We start from the raw sequence: 19414 nt of genomic DNA on the forward strand, positions 1-19414 counted from the left end.
ATGAAGTATAAGTTCTGGTACCAACTGGCAATCAAGTCTTTAGGAGGGTATGGAGGGTTGAGGAAAGCAGCACCATCTTGAGCCAAACTGAAAGGGTCATCACACCATCCAAATTTAAAAGAAAAAGCCATTCCAATGTCCTACAAGATAGCCTATTCTGATACTACAAAGGTAAGGGCATCTTCTTCCTTCTTTTTGACTAGCTACTGGGATGTCCTAATGGTGAGGTGAAACTACAGAAGGGGCTGAGGCTGCCTCAAATTTTCTTTCGTATTTTTATTCAGGATACCCAGAAAGGACTTTAATGTTTCTCTATTTCTACATACATCCAAAGATTTATTGCCACATAACTCTGAATTTCCAAAGGGAAATAAGCTATGAAAATTAATACTGTTATGCTCAGAGAGGCTGGTGGTCAATCTGAATATGAAAAATAGACCCCACCACACTGGTAACTAATATGACTAGATGGTACTGGAAGTCTAGGCTGAAAAGGAATGAGAAGGGGGATCTTAAGGCATTCTGAACGAGAAGGGAGGCCTTAAGGATCTGTGAATGTGAAGGGAAGTCTTAAGGAGTTGTGAGTAGGACAAAATATAAAAGAAATATGTGTACTCTTCTGGATAGAACAGAAAAAGATGTGTTGTACAGTAGATAAACTGATATGCTTTTGACATGGAGGGCTACTGAGTTTGCCAGCCTGCCCCGCCTCTGCTGGGTTGCTATGGTTTCAGGCATTATGATTCAACAAACCCTGATGTCACACACCAGGGTCAAAAGCAGCAGGCAAGAGCCTGGCTCCCTCAGTCTCATCCAACAGCTGACCGGGGTGGCAGCCAGCTGCACGTGCCCAAGAACTTGGCACTGCCCACTTCCATCTCAAGGGGCCCATCTCCCTTCTAGGTGGCACATCTTCAGCCGAAGTCTAAAATAACTTCATTATCAAGGTAATGAGTTTATAAATTTTATTTTTTACAGTTTTTTTTAGTATCCTGTGAAGGCTAGCCATCAGAAGATAGTTATTAAAATGTTGAGACTGAGAGAGGCAGAGGGAAAGAGAGAGAGGGAGGGAGGGAGGATGGGAAAGGAGAAAGAGCAGGGAGGAGGGAGGAAGGACGAGAGAGGGAGGAAAGGAGGGAAGGTGGAAGGGAGGAAGAGAAAGAGGAGGAAAGGAGGGAGAGAAAAGTGTGGGAGGTGTCAAGGGGTTTGAAGGAAGTTGGCAGAGTTTATTCTCTCTTTCAAAAGTAAAATTAAACTTTGTCCTATGGGATCAGGGTCTGATCTTCCCTCAGACATTTGTCTCTTAGTTATACTTATTAGACTGAGCGGTCTCAATGTTCAGAAACTTGTTCTATATGTTGAAATCTTTATTCACTTTACTAGTATTGACCTTGGTCTTCTCCAGTGGCCCTATGTGGTAAGTATTATAGCTGTTAACCGAAGGCATGGGTTAGACTAGGTTTAGCTAAAATTCAGTTAAAGGGAATGAGGTGAACTTGACTCCCCTACAGTGTGTAGACCCCCTTTTAAATTTGTTTCCCAGGCTGTCATTTTTCCTGACTGGCATTTTCCCAGGTCAATATGATACTCCCTTGGTTTCAAATAGTTGGTGTGGGGAATCTAAATTAAAGAAGACCATGGACTGAGCTAAAAGATTTTGATCTTCAGGTCCAAACATTTCAGAGTGTCCTTCCCCCATGGCTTACCCTATCAGTTCCCAACCTAAAACTTATATGAAACACAGATGGGTTTCAGAAAGCCCTCCAGGGATTCTTTACCAATTCAGTTTCTTAAAATCATGTATTAGACTTTAAGATTTATTTTATTTCTCTTTCCAGATGTCTGATGATATTGACTGGTTACACAGCCGCAGGGGCGTGTGCAAGGTTGATCTCTACAGCCCAAGAGGACAACAAGATCAGGACCGGAAAGTGGTAAGACACAAAAATGACTCCTACCAAGGAGTGGAAAGGATTGGTGTTTGGGTATAGATATCCTGGAGCCCAGGATAGGCTAATGGATAGTGACCTCTCCAAGGATTCAAGCTCAGTAAGGTCTGTGGGGGATCAGTGAGGTCATGGATAACACAGTCACAATTAAAGGACGGGGTGCAAAGGATCTGGGGGGGGGGCGGTGAGTGATGTAAAGGATCTGGGAGGGGGGGGCAGGCTGGGGAGGGAGGCTGAGGAGAGTGAGGGGTGGTGGTTGCCTAGTTACCAGCCTTCACTACCTCACACCTCTGAAGTCATAATGATGTTGCCTAGCTACCAGTAAGTTGCCCCAAAGTTGGACTCCCTCAGGGGGGCAAAATACTTAATGCTATGTTCCAAAACTAAGAGTGATTTACATAGTACTTCATATTTTTTATCATGTTCAAGCACCACTCATATTGTTATTTAATATGTATTTCTACAATGTTTTTTTTTAATTTATTTATTTTAATTGGAGGCTAATTAAATTACATTATTGTAGTGGTTTTTGCCATACAGTCACATGAATCAGCCATGGGTATGTGTGTCCCCCATCCTGAACCCCCCTCCCACCTCCCTCCCCATCCCATCCCTCTAGGTCATCCCAGTGCACCAGCCCTGAGCACCTTACCTCATGCATCAAACCTGGACTGGCGATCTGTTTCACATATGATAATATACATGTTTCATTGGTATTCTCTCAGATCATTCCACCCTCACCCTCTCCCACAGAGTCCAATAGACTGTTCTATACATCTGTATCTCTTTCACTGTACCACGTATAGGGTTATCATTACCATCTTTCTAAATTCCATATATATGCATTAGTATACTACTCTATTGGTGTTTTTCTTTCTGGCTTACTTCACTCTGTATAATAGGCTCCAGTTTCATCCACCTCATTGGAACTGATTCAAATGTATTCTTTTTAATGGCTGAGTAATATTACATTGTGAATATGTACCACAGCTTTCTTATCCATTCTTTTGCTGATGGACATCTAGGTTGCCTCCATGTCCTGGCTATTGTAAACAGTGCTGCGATGAACATTGGGGTACTCGTATCTCTTTCAATTCTGGTTTCCTCAGTGCGTATGTGCAGCAGTGGGATTGCTGGGTCATATGGCAGTTCTCGGAGAAGGCAATGGCACCCCACTCCAGTACTTTTGCCTGGAAAATCCCATGGACAGAGGAGCCTGGTAGGCTGCAGTCCATGGGGTCGCTAGGAGTCGGACACGACTGAGTGACTTCACTTTCATGCATTGGAGAAGGAAATGGCAACCCACTCCAGTGTTCTTTCCTGGAGAATCCCAGGGACAGGGGAGCCTGATGGGCTGCCGTCCATGGGGTCACACAGAGTCGGACACAACTGAAGTGACTTAGCAGCAGCAGCAGCATGGCAGTTCTATTTCCAGTTTTTTAAGGAATATCCACACTGTTCTCCATAGTGGTTGTACTAGTTAGCATTCCCACCAACAGTGTAAGAGGGTTCCCTTTTCTCCACACCCTCTCCAGCATTTATTGTGTGTAGACTTTTGGATTGCAGCCATTCTGAATGGCGTGAAATGGTACCTCATTGTGGTTTTGATTTGCATTTCTCTGATAATGAGTGATGTTGAGCATCTTTTCATTTCTCTGATAATGAATGATGTTGAGCATCTTTTCATGTGTTTGTTAACCATTTGTATGTCTTCTTTGAAGAAATATCTGTTCAGTTCTTGGGCCCATTTTTTGATTGGGTCGTTTATTTTCCTGGAATTGAGCTGCAGGAGTTGCTTGCATATTTTTGAGATTAATTTGTCAGTTGCTTCATTTGCTACTATTTTCTCCCATTCTGAAGGCTGTCTTTTCACCTTCCTTATAGTTTCCTTTGCTTTGCAGAAGCTTTTAATTTTAATTAGGTCCCATTTATTTATTTTTGCTTTTATTTCCACTATTCTGGGAGGTGGGTCATAGAGGATCCTACTGTGATTTATGTCGGAGAGTGTTTTGCCTATGTTCTCCCCTAAGAGTTTTATAGTTTCTGGTCTTACGTTTAGATATTTAATCCATTTTGAGTTTATTCTTGAGTATGGTGTTAGAAAGTGATCTAGTTTCATTCTACAAGTGGTTGACCAGTTTTCCCAGCACCACTTGTTAAAGAGATTGTCTTTTCTCCACTGTATATTCTTGCCTCCTTTGTAAAAGAGAAGGTGCCCATAGGTGCATGGATTTATCTCTGGGCTTTCTATTTTGTTCCATTAATCTATATTTGTGTCTTTGTGCCAGTACCATACTGTCTTGATGACTGTGGTTTTGTAGTAGAGCCTGAAGTCAGGCAGGTCGATTCCTCCAGTTCCATTCTTCTTTCTCAAGATTGCTTTGGCTATACGAGGTTTTTTGTATTTCCATACAAATTGTGAAATTATTTGTTCTAGCTCTGTGAAAAATACCGTTGGTAGCTTGACAGGAATGGCATTGAATCTATACATTGCTTTGGTTACTATACTCTTTTTCACTATACTGATTCTTCCAATCCATGAACATGGTATATTTCTGCATTTATTAGTGTCCTCTTTGATTTTTTTCATCAGTGTTTGATAGTTTTCTATATATAGGTCTTTTGTGTCTTTCAGTTCAGTTCAGTCACTCAGTCGTATCTGATTCTTTGCGACCCCATAAATCACAGCACACCAGGCCTCCCTGTCCATCACCAACTCCCAGAGTTCACTCAGACTCACGTCCATCGAGTCAGTGATGCCATCCAGCCATCTCATCCTCTGTCGTCCCCTTCTCCTCCTGCCCCCAATCCCTCCCAGCATCAGAGTCTTTTACAATGAGTCAACTCTTCGCATGAGGTGGCCAAAGTACTGGAGTTTCAGCTTTAGCATCATTCCTTCCAAAGAAATCCCAGGGCTGATCTACTTCAGAATGGACTGGTTGGATCTCCTTGCAGTCCAAGGGACTCTCAAGTCTTCTCCAACACCACAGTTCAAAAGCATCAATTCTTTGGGGCTCAGCTTTCTTCACAGTCCAACTCTCACATCCATACATGACCACAGGAAAAACCATAGCCTTGACTAGACGGACCTTTGTTGGCAAAGTAATGTCTCTGCTTTTCAATATGCTATCTAGCTTGGTCATAACTTTCCTTCCAAGGAGTAAGTGTCTTTTAATTTCATGGCTGCAAGTCACCATCTGCAGTGATTTTGGAGCCCAGAAAAATAAAGTCTGACACTGTTTGCACTGTTTCCCCATCTATTTCCCATCAAGTGATGGGACCAGATGCCATGATCTTTGTTTTCTGAATGTTGAGCTTTAAGCCAACTTTTTCACTCTCCTCTTTAACTTTCATCAAGAGGCTTTTTAGTTCCTCTTCACTTTCTGCCATAAGGGTGGTGTTATCTGCATATCTGAGGTTATTGATATTTCTCCCGGCAATCTTGATTCCAGCTTGTGCTTCCTCCAGCCCAGTGTTTCTCATGATGTACTCTGCATATAGGTTAAATATGCAGGGTGACAATATACAGCCTTGACGTACTCCTTTTCCTATTTGCAACCAGTCTTTTGTTCCATGTCCAGTTCCAACTGTTGCTTCCTGACCTGCATACAAATTTCTCAAGAGGCAGGTCAGGTATTCCCATCTCTTTCAGAATTTTCCACAGTTTATTGTAATCCACACAGTCAAAGGCTTTGGCCTAGTCAATAAAGTAGAAATAGATGTTTTTCTGGAACTCTCTTGCTTTTTCGATGATCCAGCCGATGTTGGCAATTTGATCTCTGGTTCCTCTGCCTTTTCTAAAACCAGCTTGAACATCTGGAAGTTCATGGTTCACGTATTGCTGAAGCCTGGCTTGGAGAATTTTGAGCATCACTTTACTAGCATGTGAGATGAGTGCAATTGTGCGGTAGTTTGAGCATTCTTTGGCATTGCCTTTCTTTGGGATTGGAATGAAAACTGACCTTTTCCAGTCCTGCAGCCACTGCTGAGTTTTCCAAATTTGCTGGCATATTGAGTGCAGCACTTTCACAGCATCATCTTTCAGGATTTGGAATAGCTCTACTGGAAGTCCATCACCTCCACTAGCTTTGTTTGTAGTGATGCTTCCTAAGGCCCACTTGACTTCACATTCCAGGATGTCTGGCTCTAGGTCAGTGATCACACCATCGTGATTATCTGGGTCATGAAGATCTTTTTTGTACAGTTCTTCTGTGTATTCTTGCCGTCTCTTCTTAATATCTTCTGCTTCTGTTAGGTCCATACCATTTCTGTCCTTTATCGAGTCCATCTCTGCATGAAATATTCCCTTGGTATCTCTAATTTTCTTGAAGAGATCTCTAGTCTTTCCCATTCTGTTGTTTTCCTCTATTTCTTTGCATTGATCACTGAGGAAGGCTTTCTTATCTCTTCTTGCTATTCTTTGGAACTCGGCATTCAGATGCTTATATCTTTCCTTTTCTCCTTTGCTTTTCGCTTCTCTTCTTTTCACAGCTATTTGTAAGGCCTCCCCAGACAACCATTTTTCTTTTTTGCATTTCTTTTCCATGGGGATGGTCTTAATCCCTGTCTCCTGTACAATGTCACGATCCTCAGTCCATAGTTCATCAGGCAATCTATCTATCAGATCTAGTCCCTTAAATCAATTTTCACTTCCACTATAAAATCATAAGGGATTTGATTTAGGTCATACTTGAATGGTCTAGTGGTTTTCCCTACTTTCTTCAATTTCTGTCTGAATTTGGCTATAAGGAGGTCATGATCTGAGCCACAGTCAGCTCCTGGTCTTGTTTTTGCTGACTGTATAGAGCTTCTCCATCTTTGGCCGCAAAGAATATAATCAATCTGATTTCGGTGTTGACCATCTGGTGATGTCCATGTGTAGAGTCTTCTCTTATCTTGTTGAAAGAGGGTGTTTGCTATGACCAGTGCATTTTCTTGGCAAAACTCTATTAGTCTTTGCCCTGCTTCATTCCATATTCCAAGGCCAAATTTGCCTGTTACTCCAGGTGTTCCTTGACTTCCTACTTTTGCATTCCAGTCCCCTATAATGAAAAGCACATCTTTTTTGGGTGTTTGTTCTAAAAGGTCTTATAGGTCTTCACAGAACCATTCAACTCCAGCTTGTTCAGCGTTACTGGTTGGGGCATAGACTTGGATTATTGTGATATTGAATGGTTTGCCCTGGTAACGAACAGAGATCATTCTGTCCTTTTTGAGATTGCATCCAAGTACTGCATTTCAAACTCTTTTGTTGACCATGATGGCTACTCCATTTCTTCTGAGGGATTCCTGCCCACAGTAGTAGATATAATGGTCATCAGAGTTAAATTCACCCATTCCCGTCCATTTTAGTTCACTGATTCCTAGAATGTCGATGTTCACTCTTGCCATCACTTGTTTGACCACTTCCAATTTGCCTTGATTCATGGACCTGACATTCCAGGTTCCTATGCAATATTGCTGTTGACAGCATCAGACCTTGCTACTATCACCATGTTTCTTTAGGTAGATATATTTCTGCTGTTAAGTCACTTCAGTTGCAGCCAACCCTGTGTGACCCCATAGATGGCAGCCCACCAGGCTCACCCATCCCTGGGATTCTCCAGGCAAGAACATTGGAGTGGGTTGCCATTTCCTTCCTCAATGCATGAAAGTGAAAAGTGAAAGTCAAGTCGCTCAGTTGTGTCCGACTCTTAGTGACCCCATGGATTGCAGGCCACCAGGCTTCTCCATCCATGGAATTTCCCAGGCAAAAGTACTGGAGTGGGGTGCCATTGCCTTCTCCAAGATATATTCCTAAGTATTTTATTCTTTTCGTTGCAATGGTGAATGGAATTGTTTCCTTAATTTCTCTTTCTATTTTCCCATTATTAGCGTATAGGAATGCAAGGGATTTCTGTGTGTTGATTTTATATCCTACAGCTTTACTATATTCATTGATTAGCTCTAGTAATTTTCTGGTGGAGTCTTTAGGGTTTTCTATGTAGAGGATCATGTCATCTGCAAACAGTGAGAGTTTTACTTCTTCTTTTCCAATTTGGATTCCTTATTTCTTTTTCTGCTCTGACTGCTGTGGCCAAAACTTCCAAAACTATGTTGGATAGCAGTGGTGAAATTGGGCACCCTTTTCTTGTTCCTGACTTCAGGGGAAATGGTTTCAATTTTTCACCATTGAACATGGTGTTTGCTGTGGGTTTGTCATATACAGTTTTTATTATGTTGAGGTATGTTCCTTCTATTCCCGCTTTATGGAGAGTTTTTTTTTTTTTATCATAAATGGATGTTGAATTTTGTCAAAGGCTTTCTCTGCATCTATTGAGATAATCATTTGGCTTTTATATTCCAATTTGTTAATGTGGTGTATTACATTGATTGATTTGCGGATATTGAAGAATCCTTGCATCCCTAGGATAAAGCCCACTTGGTCATGATGTATGATCTTTTTAATGTGTTGTTGGATTCTGATTGCTAAAATTTTGTTAAGGATTTTTGCATCTATGTTCATCAGTGATATTGGCCTGTAGTTTTCTTTTTTTGTAGCATCTTTGTCAGGTTTTGGTATTAGGGTGATGGTGGCCTCATAGAATGAGTTTGGAAGTTTACCTTCCTCTGAAAATTTCTGGAAGAGTTTGAGTAGGATAGTTGTTAGCTCTTCTCTAAATTTTTGGTAGAATTCAGCTGTGAAGCTGTCTGGCCCTGGGCTTTTGTTTGCTGGAAGATTTCTGATTACAGTTTCAATTTCCGTGCTTGTGATGGGTCTGTTAAGATTTTCTATGTCTTCCTGGTTCAGTTTTGGAAAGTTGTACTTTTCTAAGAATTTGTCTATTTCTTCCAAGTTGTCCATTTTATTGGCATATAATTGCTGATAGTAGTCTCTTATGATCCTTTGTATTTCTGTGTTGTCTGTTGTGATCTCTCCATTTTCATTTCTGATTTTATTGATTTGATTTTTCTCCCTTTGTTTCTTGATGAGTCTGGCTAATGGTTTGTCAATTTAATTTATCTTCTCAAAGAACCAGCTTTTGGCTTTGTTGATTTTTGCTATGGTCTCTTCTGTTTCTTTTGCATTTATTTCTGCCCTAATTTTTAAGATTTCTTTCCTTCTACTAACCCTGGGGTTCTTCATTTCTTCCTTTTCTAGTTGCTTGAGGTGTAGAGTTAGGTTATTTATTTGACTTTTCTCTTGTTTCTTGAGGTATGCCTGTATTGCTATGAACCTTCCCCTTAGCACTGCTTTTACAGTGTCCCACAGGTTTTGGGTTGTTATGTTTTCATTTTCATTTGTTTGTATGCATATTTTGATTTCTTTTTTGATTTCTTCTGTGATTTGTTGGTTATTCAGCAGCATATTGTTCCTCCATATGTTGAAAATTTTAATAGTTTTTCTCCTGTGATTGACATCTAATCTTGCTGCATTGTGGTCAGAAAAGATGCTTGGAATGATTTCAGTTTTTTTGAATTTACCAAGGCTAGATTTATGTCCCAGGATGTGATCTATCCTGGAGAAGGTTCTGTGTGCACTTGAGAAAAAGGTGAAATTCATTGTTTTGGGGTGAAATGTCCTATAGATATCAGTCAGGTCTAACTGGTCCATTGTATCATTTAAGGCTTATGTTTCCTTGTTAATTTTCTGTTTAGTTGATATATCCATAGGTGTGAGTGGGGTATTAAAGTCTCCCACTATTACTGTGTTATTGTTAAATTCCCCTTTCATACTTGTTAGCATTTGCCTTACATATTGTGGTGCTCCTATGTTGGGTGCATATATATTTATAATTGTTATATCTTCTTCTTGGATTGATCCTTTGATTATTATGTAGTGTTCTTCTTTGTCCCTTTACACAGCCTTTGTTTTAAAGTCTATTTTATCTAATATGAGTATTGCTACTCCTGCATTTTTTTTTTTTTTTGGTCTCCATTTGTATCACATATCTTCTTCCAGCCCTTCACTTTCAGTCTGTATGTGTCCCTTGTTTCGAGGTGGGTCTCTTTTAGACAGCATATATAGGGGTCTTGTTTTTTTATCCATTCAGCCAGTCTTTGTCTTTTGGTTGGGCCATTCAACCCATTTACATTTAAGGTAATTATTGATAAGTATGATCCTGTTGCCATTTACTTTGTTGTTTTGGGTATGAGTTTATACACCCTTTCTGTGTTTCCTGTCTAGAGAAGATCCTTTAGCTGGTTCGGTGATGCTAAATTCTCTCAGCTTTTGCTTGTCTGTAAAGCTTTTGATTTCTCCTTCATATTTGAATGAGATCCTTTCTAGGTACAGTAATTTGGGTTGCAGGTTTTTCTCTTTCATCACTTTAAGTATGTCCTGCCATTCCCTTCTGGCCTGAAGAGTTTCTATTGAAAGATCAGCTGTTATCTTTATGGGAATCCCCTTGTGTGTTATTTGTTATTTTTCCCTTGCTGCTTCTAATATTTGTTCTTTGTGCTTGATCTTTGTTAATTTGATTAGTATGTGTCTTGGGGTGTTTCACTTTGGGTTTATCCTGTTTGTGACTCTCTGGGTTTCTTGGACTTGGGTGACTATTTCCTTCCTCATTTTAGGGAAGTTTTCAACTATTATCTCCTCAAGTATTTTCTCATGGCCTTTCTTTTTGTCTTCTTCTTCTGGGACTCTTATGATTCGAATGTTGGGGCATTTCACATTGTCCCAGAGGTCCCTGAGGTTGTCCTCATTTCTTTTAATTCTTTTTTCTTTTTTCCTCTCTGCTTCATTTATTTCTACCATTCTATCTTCTACCTCATTTATCCTGTCTTCTGCCTTCGTTATTCTATTGTTGGTTCCCTCCAGAGTGTTTTTGATCTCATTTATTGCATTATTCATTATTGATTGACTCTTTTTTATTTCTTCTAGGTCCTTGTTAAACCTTTCTTGCATCTTTTCAATCCTTGTCTCTGGGCTATTTATCTGTAACTCCATTTTGTTTTCAAGATTTTGGATCATTTTTACTATTATTCTGAATTCTTTTTCAGGTAGACTCCCTATCTCATCCTCTTTTGTTTGGTTTGGTGGGCATTTATCCCGTTCCTTTACCTGCTGAGTATTTCTCTGCCTTTTCATCTTGTTTAGATTGCTGTGTTTGGGGGTGGCCTTTCTGTATTCTGGCAGTTTGTGGTTTCCCTTTATTGTTGAGGTTCCTCCCTGAGGGTGGGGTTGGAACAGAGGCTTGTCAAGGTTTCCTGGTTAGGGAAGCTTGCATCGGTGTTCTGGTGGGTGGAGCTGGATTTCTTCTCTCTGGAGTGCAATAAAGTGTCCAGTAGTGAGTTTTGAGATGTCTGTGGATTTGGTGTGACTTTGGGCAGCCTGTATACCAAAGCTCAGGGCTATGTTCCTGTGTTGCTAGAGAATTTGCATGGCATGTCTTGCTCTGGAACTTGTTGGCTCTTGGGTGGTTCTTGGTTTCAGTGTAGGTATGGAGGCTTTTGGATGATCTCTTATTGATTAATGTTCCCTGGAGTCGGGAGTTCTCTGGTGTTTTCAGGTTTGGGGTTTAAGCCTCATGCCTCTGGTTTTCAGTCTTGTTCTTACAGTAGCCTCAAGACTTCTCCATCCATACAGCACCTATGATAAAACATCTAGGTTAATGGTGAAAAGATTCTCCACAGTGAGGGACATCCAGAGAGGTTCACAGAGTTACATGGAGAAGAGAAGAGGGAGGAGGCAGATAGAGGTGACCAGGAGGAGAAGAGGGGGAATCAAAAGGGGAGAGAACAATCTAGCCAGTAATCAATTCCCTATGTGCTCTCCACAATCTGGAACCCTCTGAGAGGTTCATGGAGTTACATAGAGAAGGGAAGAGGGAGGAAGGAGATAGAGGTGACTAGGAGGAGAAAAGGGGGAATCAAAAGGAGAGAGATCTAGGTAGTAATCAGTTCCCCAAGTGTTCTCCACAGCCTGGAACACCCACAGAGATTCACAAGGTTGGGTAGAGAAGAGAAGAGGGAGGGAAGAGATAGAAGTAACCTGGGGGAGAAAAAGGAGAGTCAAAAGGGGAAGAGAGCAATCAAGCCAGTAATCACACTCCTAAGTAAAAACGGGTACTCAAGATTGGATTCTTAAAGGTTCAAATTTGATAACAAATACCACAAAGCAAAGATTAAAATTTAAAGTAGAGGTTATACTCTCAAAAGTACAATATTAAAAAAACAAGACAGTATCACAAAAATTATAAAAAATATATTGAAGTTTGCTTTAAAAATAGGGTCTTTTTTTCTCTTTTGCAAGGTAATAGTAGATTATAAAAATGAAAATTAAAGCAGTAATAGAGGACTTAAAATTTAAAAAAAACTTTTAATTAAAAAAATGATAATAGTAAAAATATATCTAAAAATTTCTCTGGAGCTGTTGTGGGCAGTGTGGTGTCAGTTCAGTTTCAGATAGTTCCTTGTTCCAGCTTATACTTCTCAAGGTCTATAGGCCCCTTCCTATGTAGTCAGTGCTAACTACAGGGTTTTAATCTGTTGCACCTGTCACTTCCAAGATGATTCCCTCTGTTTATTTTGGCTTCTTCTATTTGCAGGTCTCTTTAGTGTCTAATTTCTGCCCTGACACAAGGGGGTGAAGGTGGTCACTTATTTAGGCTCACTTGTTCAGTTGTGCTGTGGGGAGGGAGGAACACTGCAAACAAATATCACTGGCGTGTGTGGGGAGTGCTCACAGTGTCTCAGCCACACTGGGTTTGTGCCTGCTCACAGCGTATGTGCTTTTCCAGTCTACACTGCTAAGGCTTTAGGTTGCTCTGCAGTGGAACTGTCTGAAGCAGGCCCTGGTTGTGTGCACTTCCCAGGTCTTAGTTGCTCAGGTTCAGTTTCTTGGGTACTCCACAAAGGCGCAGACTTGGTTGGGCCTGCGTTTTGTTCCCTTCCCAAGTCTGAGTAGCTCAGGCAACCAGGTGCTTGGCGAGCGCGCTCTCCCCAGGTGCAGTGTGTCTTATCGCCTCCCTGATCCCAGCAGCTGGATTTCCTGGGTGGCAGTGGGCACGCCCTCTCAGGTGTGCTGTGTGTGTCTTCTGGGGAGCTGATCTCTGGCTACAATCCTCCTGGCGGATGTTAACCATCCAGAATCCCAGAAAGTCTTGGATACTGGAAGCCTGCTTGCAGTTTGGTAGAGGGTGCCATCTTTAGGGCCGAGTTTGCCCCTTTCCAGCTCTGGCTGCTGCCCACCTGTCTCCCTGCCTCCAGTCGGGGATGGGCCAGTCCAGAGCCGGCTAGCTCTCCTCTAGTATTCGCTCAGTCCTTTGTTCTCCTTTCGAAGACAATGGGCTGCCTTTCTGGGTGCCTGGTGTCCTCTGCCAGCGTTCAGAGGTGGTTTTGTGGAATTTGCTCAGCGTTCAAATGGTCTTTCAATGAATTTGTCGGGGAGAAAGTGGTCTCTCCGTCCTATATTCCTCCACCATCTTAGGACCGCCTCCTCTACAATGTTTTAAAAAATGACTTACATTTAAAAATTACCATCACTCTAAACACTGTTATCCATAATATGATAGATTTGATATTCTAGTGTGTATTTTCCTAATGAATAACAATTAAAAATTACCTATTAAACACAAAAATTTTTATCCATGGGCCACCTAAAATCTATGTTATCAATAGTAAAAACACCACATTTTGGCAACAGTAGAAAGTGCTCCAAACTGGGAGCCAGTTATAATACAAGTTATACCTTTGAGTTTATGTCAGTTGGGCAAATCATCTCTCTTTTTGGTTTTCTCAGTAAATGTGGGTGCTGTATTTTGAACTCTTTCTCTTTCACAAGTATTCTCACTTAGGAAATGTAGTAACATTAAGATTCTATCTGCCTAATAAAAATTATTTGTCTGTTGTTTATTGCATACTTAACTATATCCAGGCACTCTCCTAAAAGCTTTACACACACTATCTCAATCAATTCTCACAAGAACTGATAAGGTAGGTGCTACTATCATCTTCCAGGAAAATTAATGCCTTTTCTCTGGAATTTTTCTGAATTAACCCTCCTAATTTGATGCAGATATGCTTTGTCGATGTGTCTACCCTGAGCATGGAAGATAAAGATTCTAAGGTGGGTACCCTCTCCTCCCCTCAGAGTTGGAATGGGCGGGAAGCTGCCAAGAAGGGTTATCAGTGACAGCATGAGAAGGGAAAGGTTGTGGCAGAGGGGGGAAAGGTGGAGGGGACTCAGGTGGGAAGCCATCATTCTTGGTTTGAAGTAGTAGCCTAGGGGGGCAGATTGAAAAAATCTCAAAAAAGCAACTTTTCACAAGAATCTTATCTCTTAATTCCACAGGATGCTGCTGGTTGTAGTTCAGAAGGTGACTTAAACCTGGAGAATCTAGAAGAAAAAGAAATTATTGTGATCAAGGATACTGAGAAGCAAGACCAGTCTAAGGTATAGACAGCCCCTGAGTCTAGCCTTTCTCATTCCCAGAGCTCAGTGCTGAATCTGAGGGCTCTGGTTCAGAGATAGTAAGAGAACTATTGTCAAATAGACTCAAAATTTTAATACTATGGCATTCTAGAGAACACATGCCTAAGTTCAGAGTCATGGTAAGTTCAATGCCCCCAGTAAGTTCACAGTATCTCACAATGACACTAATCACAGAGGCTCAGAATGCCCTTTCTTGATTTCAAGTAGCTCCTGCAAATAGAATCTTGCTGTGCTTTTCTTAACAAAGACACGGGCTTATAAGCAAGATCGTTTGCAATGTTCTTTGCTGGTTTGTAATGGACTTGTGTGTCTCACATTGCCCAGTGTCCAAAACAATAGAGAAGATATGGAGAAGAGAGAATCCACAACAATCAAACACTGTAGTTGCCTGGTCTCCACCCTGTTGTCTAAGAGATTACCTAGGCTAGTGGGTATCATAACGTTTGAATCAATTACATTTGCACACCACTATCACATATGGAATTTTTTTGTTTTTGTGTAAATATTCCAAATTACACCTGGTAAGCTGGTTTGGGGTAGGCATTAGCACACATGATAATTCTCACAGTCCTAGAAGCCTAGAGTAGCTGATAATTGGAACAAGATATCTGGTTTCAGTGCAAAAGACTTAAATATTCCTTGTTCTGTGTTCCTAGGCTCATATTATGATCAGAAACATAATTTCTGACCACAGATGCCTTTGAAGCATTTTTTACATGTATTATGATGAAAGTAGACTCGAAGGCAGGGAAAACCAGTTATAAAATATTTTCCAAAGGGTTTTGGGTTCAGTTAGGGGTGGCCAACTTCACTCTGGGGTCTTAATAGAAAGGATACACCTGGTGTTTGTTTTTAGAAGAGGAGCCCATATTTATAACACACAGTGTAGGTCTCCTTGATTGTAACTTAAGCTACATGTGGCAGTGACAAGCATATTAAGAGACACACTGATATACATGCATATTTTTACATTCACACATATGTACTGAATATTCATACTACCATGCACATGCTGGCCTATACAGATGACATAATACAATGAGTATGATGTCAGTACCTTATGACACATGCTTACACACAGTGACATCACACATGTGCACTGACACACATGTGCACACATACACACAGGCACATTTTCACACACAATATTGACTGACACATTCACACTCATGAGTTGATATATTAATGTGCATATACACACACAACAGAGACACTGACACATTTTTGACATATATTGTTATAAATTCACATACTCAAATGAAATTGACAAATATATTGATAACACTTATATGTAGTTAAATGTACAAATGTATATACACTAAGCTTTTGTCACTGCCACTTGTGCTTGAATGTGTATTAATGTATATAATTGTATGATATGTGCCCATGAAAATTCTAAAGGCCAAATCCTTAATCTGTGAAACTTCAGAGATATATTTTCTAAATAGGGTAAAGAAGTACCTATCCAAACTCTTATGGATGGGCGTTGTTCTTTTTTTAGACGGAGGGGTCAGTGTGCCTTTTCAAACAAGCTCCTTCTGATCCTTTAAGTGTCTTCAACTGGCTTCTGAATGATCTTCAAAAGTATGCCCTAGGTTTCCAACATGCACTGAGCCCTTCAGCCTCCAGTTGTAAACATAAAGTAGGAGAGACAGAGGGAAACTGTCAAAAATTGTCTTCTGGGAACTGCTACAGCATCTATGCCAATCACCTGAACATGGATTGTGTGAACAACGAACCTCAGAGCCTACGTCTGGAAATGACAGCAGCCAAAAACACCAACAATAACCAGAGTCCTTCTACTCCTCCAGGCAAATCTCCTAGTAATCAGAGGGCAGTTATCTCCCCTGATGGAGAATGTTCTATGGATGATCTCTCCTTCTATGTCAATCGATTATCTTCTCTGGTAATCCAGATGGCCCGTAAGGAAATCAAGGAGAAATTAGAAAATGGGAGCAAATGTCTTCATCATTCGATCTATCCACCCAGTGGGGACAAAGGGAAAAACAGCCCTCGCAGTGCTGTGAGCAAGATCGCTTCTGAAATGGCCCATGATGCTGTAGAAGTGACCTCTGCAGAAATGCGGGGCACTGGGGAGGAGTGTAGGGATGGTGGTCGAAAAACCTTTCTGTATAGTGAATTATCCAACAAGAACAAAGGCGGAGACAAACAAATGTGCCAAAGAGACAGCAAAGACTTTGCAGATTCCATCAGCAAAGGACTCATGGTTTATGCCAATCAAGTGGCATCCGATATGATGGTTTCTGTTATGAAGACCTTGAAAGTTCATAGCTCTGGGAAACCAATTCCAGCTTGTGTGGTCCTGAAGAGGGTGCTATTGAAACATACCAAAGAAATTGTGTCAGATTTGATTGATTCCTGCATGAAGAACCTACATAACATCACTGGGGTCCTGATGACTGACTCAGACTTTGTCTCAGCTGTCAAGAGGAATCTGTTCAATCATGGGAAACAAAATGCTGCTGATATCATGGAGGCTATGCTGAAACGTTTGGTCAGCGCTCTTCTTGGTGAAAAAAAGGAAACTAAATCTCAGTGTTTGTCATATACATCCTTGAAAGCCGGGTCCCATGATGCCAAGTGCAAAAACCAAAGTCTTGAATTTTCATCTGTGAAGGCTGAGATGAAAGGAAAGGACAAGTGCAAGGTGAAACAAGAGGAATGCAAGTCTTTGACCAGTGCTGAGAAAGTCAGTGAACATATCCTCAAGGAGAGTCTGACTATGTGGAACCAAAAGCAGTGTAATCAAGGCAAGATGCCTAGCAAAACCTGTCCCCATAAGGAGGAAAAGAGAGAGAAGATCAGCCCTTCCACAGATTCACTGGCAAAGGACTTGATTGTCTCTGCCCTTATGCTGATCCAGTACCATCTGACCCAGCAGGCCAAGGGCAAAGAGGCATGTGAAGATGACTGTCCACCTGGTACCACGAGCTATATGACCCAGAGTGCCCAATATGAAAAGTGCGGAGGTAGCCAAAGTGCCAAGGCACTTTCAATGAAACATCTAGAAACTCGTGGAGCACCTGGACCATCCACCTCTATGAAGGACAATCAACATCTGGATTCCCAGAAGCTGGATATGTCAAACATGGTTCTATCACTTATTCAAAAACTGCTTAATGAGAGCCCCTTCAACTGTGAAGATCTTTGTGAAGGTGAGAACAAACATTCCGAGATCAGGACAAACAAATCAACCTCCATATTCAAGAAGTCTGACAGAGAGGAAGAACAAGGCCAGGACAATCGAGAAGTTGACTTTGTCGGTGGGATGAAGCAAGTGAACCGACAATTTATAGATCAGCTGGTAGAATCTGTGATGAAGCTGTGCCTTATCATGGCTAAGTATAGCAACAACGAGGCAGCCCTCACTGATTTGGAAGAACAAGCATCCTCATCCAACAACTCTAATTTTTACCAGACCAGTGGCCCCAGATCTAGTTACGAAGCTGGGATGTCTCAGAGCTACCAAGACTCTCACGGGCCTGAAGTCATTGTCAATAATCAGTGCTCAACAAGCAGCTTGCAAAAGCAGCTCCAAGCTGTCCTGCAGTGGATTGCAGCCTCACAATTTAATGTACCCATGCTCTACTTCATGGGAGATGATGATGGACAACTGGAGAAGGTAAGCGATAGCGACACGACAAGGAACAAGAAGAAAGGGGGCTGGAGTGGGTAGGGGCAGGGAGGTAGTATTGTACTCAGAGCAGTCCATTCTTTTTTTCAGTCTATCTTTTCAGCCTTTAATCCAAGAATCATAGGCAGAAAGATGGGTGGGGTGTAGGTGACTTTCTCCCTCTGGGTCCTGGCTTTAAAAGCATCACATGATTCAAGCTATCTCTGCTCTCGCGCAGCTTCCTGAAGTTTCGGCTAAGGCAGCAGAGAAGGGGTACAGCGTAGGAGATCTTCTTCAAGAGGTCATGAAGTTTGCCAAGGAACGACAACTGGATGAAGCCGTGGGAAACATGGCTAGAAAACAACTGCTAGACTGGCTGCTCGCTAACCTGTGAGCCAACAACTCCTTTGCCTCCTCTCCCTCTCCGTTTACTTCCCGCCCCCAGCAGCATTCCATCCCAGCTGGAACACCCCCTACCATCAAGCCAGTGAACTGCACTCTACATGATTGTATTTCCCAATACATCAGCAGTTGGACTGTGCAAATACAGGGTGTCCCAACAAGCTGGGAAAGAAAATGAATAAAAAAAATTAAAATGAAAAATGGTGCCAGTGTTTTCTTTGTCAGATATATCTAAGGCAATTGGGTCCAGTTTCAAGGAATGGTGATAACAGTGTTGGACTTGTATCCATATCTCACCCTGGTTTATTTTCTAAGCAACCAAGACACAGGGGTATAACCCATGTCCAAGTTCCTAAGTCATTTGGCTTATCCAAATCTCAGTCCACAAGTTATTGTTCTTCCTGAATTATGCACATAACTTGATAATCCCCCTTATAATCCCAAGAATGCAGATTTCTTGGTCACTTAAGAGTTTGAAGATAGGAGCCTAGATGAAAAACAAACTTCAGAAAGCATATTACTCACGCACACACATACACTCCCAGGGTCCACTACACATGGCTAAATACCACCCAGAACTACATCAGGATCCAATCCTTCCCCACACACAAAGCTTCCTTATAAGTCATTTCCTTCAACTGATGAGATTTCCTTGTTTTCCAGCAGTTTGAAAAAAATTTGCAGAGAACAAAGCTATAGAATGATAAATTCTTCACAGCCACCCTATGTGAATCTCAATATCTCCTTTGAGACTAGCACTAAATTCCTAGATTTCTTGTATACTTCTCAGAAGTCCATCACAATGCTATAATTCATTACAAATCAGATCAAGACAGTGTTTCCAGCCCTGTGGTCCTCTGTTGGCTAGTTTGCATCATTCTGGACTCAAAAGTTAAAGCTTTGGACTCTTACTTAGTTTCATGGCCTTAGAATCATCTAGGTAGACTCTGAGTCTTTTTATTTACCTGTAAAATGTAGACAGGGCTTCCCAGATGGCTCAGACAGTAAAAG

General features: G+C 41.3%; 1 protein-coding gene across 3 annotated transcripts; it reads left to right on the forward strand.

Moving 5' to 3' along the window:
* Nucleotides 1-18604, forward strand: AKAP4 (A-kinase anchoring protein 4). Of its 3 annotated transcripts, none has more exons than XM_027534536.1 (6): nucleotides 1-171; nucleotides 1839-1934; nucleotides 13951-14001; nucleotides 14227-14328; nucleotides 15869-18010; nucleotides 18240-18604. In XM_027534536.1, the coding sequence occupies exons 1-6, from the start codon at nucleotides 136-138 to the stop codon at nucleotides 18393-18395; spliced, it is 2583 nt and encodes an 860-aa protein (XP_027390337.1). In that variant the 5' UTR covers nucleotides 1-135; the 3' UTR covers nucleotides 18396-18604. The 3 variants fall into 3 exon arrangements, with proteins under 3 accessions (XP_027390337.1, XP_027390338.1, XP_027390336.1); XM_027534537.1 differs by lacking the exon at nucleotides 1-171 and adding an exon at nucleotides 777-947; XM_027534535.1 differs by lacking the exon at nucleotides 1-171 and adding an exon at nucleotides 1163-1417.
* The last annotated feature ends 810 nt before the right edge of the window (nucleotides 18605-19414 follow it).

Source organism: Bos indicus x Bos taurus, chromosome X (assembly GCF_003369695.1).
Source record: "Bos indicus x Bos taurus breed Angus x Brahman F1 hybrid chromosome X, Bos_hybrid_MaternalHap_v2.0, whole genome shotgun sequence".
NCBI classification, from domain to species: domain Eukaryota; kingdom Metazoa; phylum Chordata; class Mammalia; order Artiodactyla; family Bovidae; genus Bos; species Bos indicus x Bos taurus.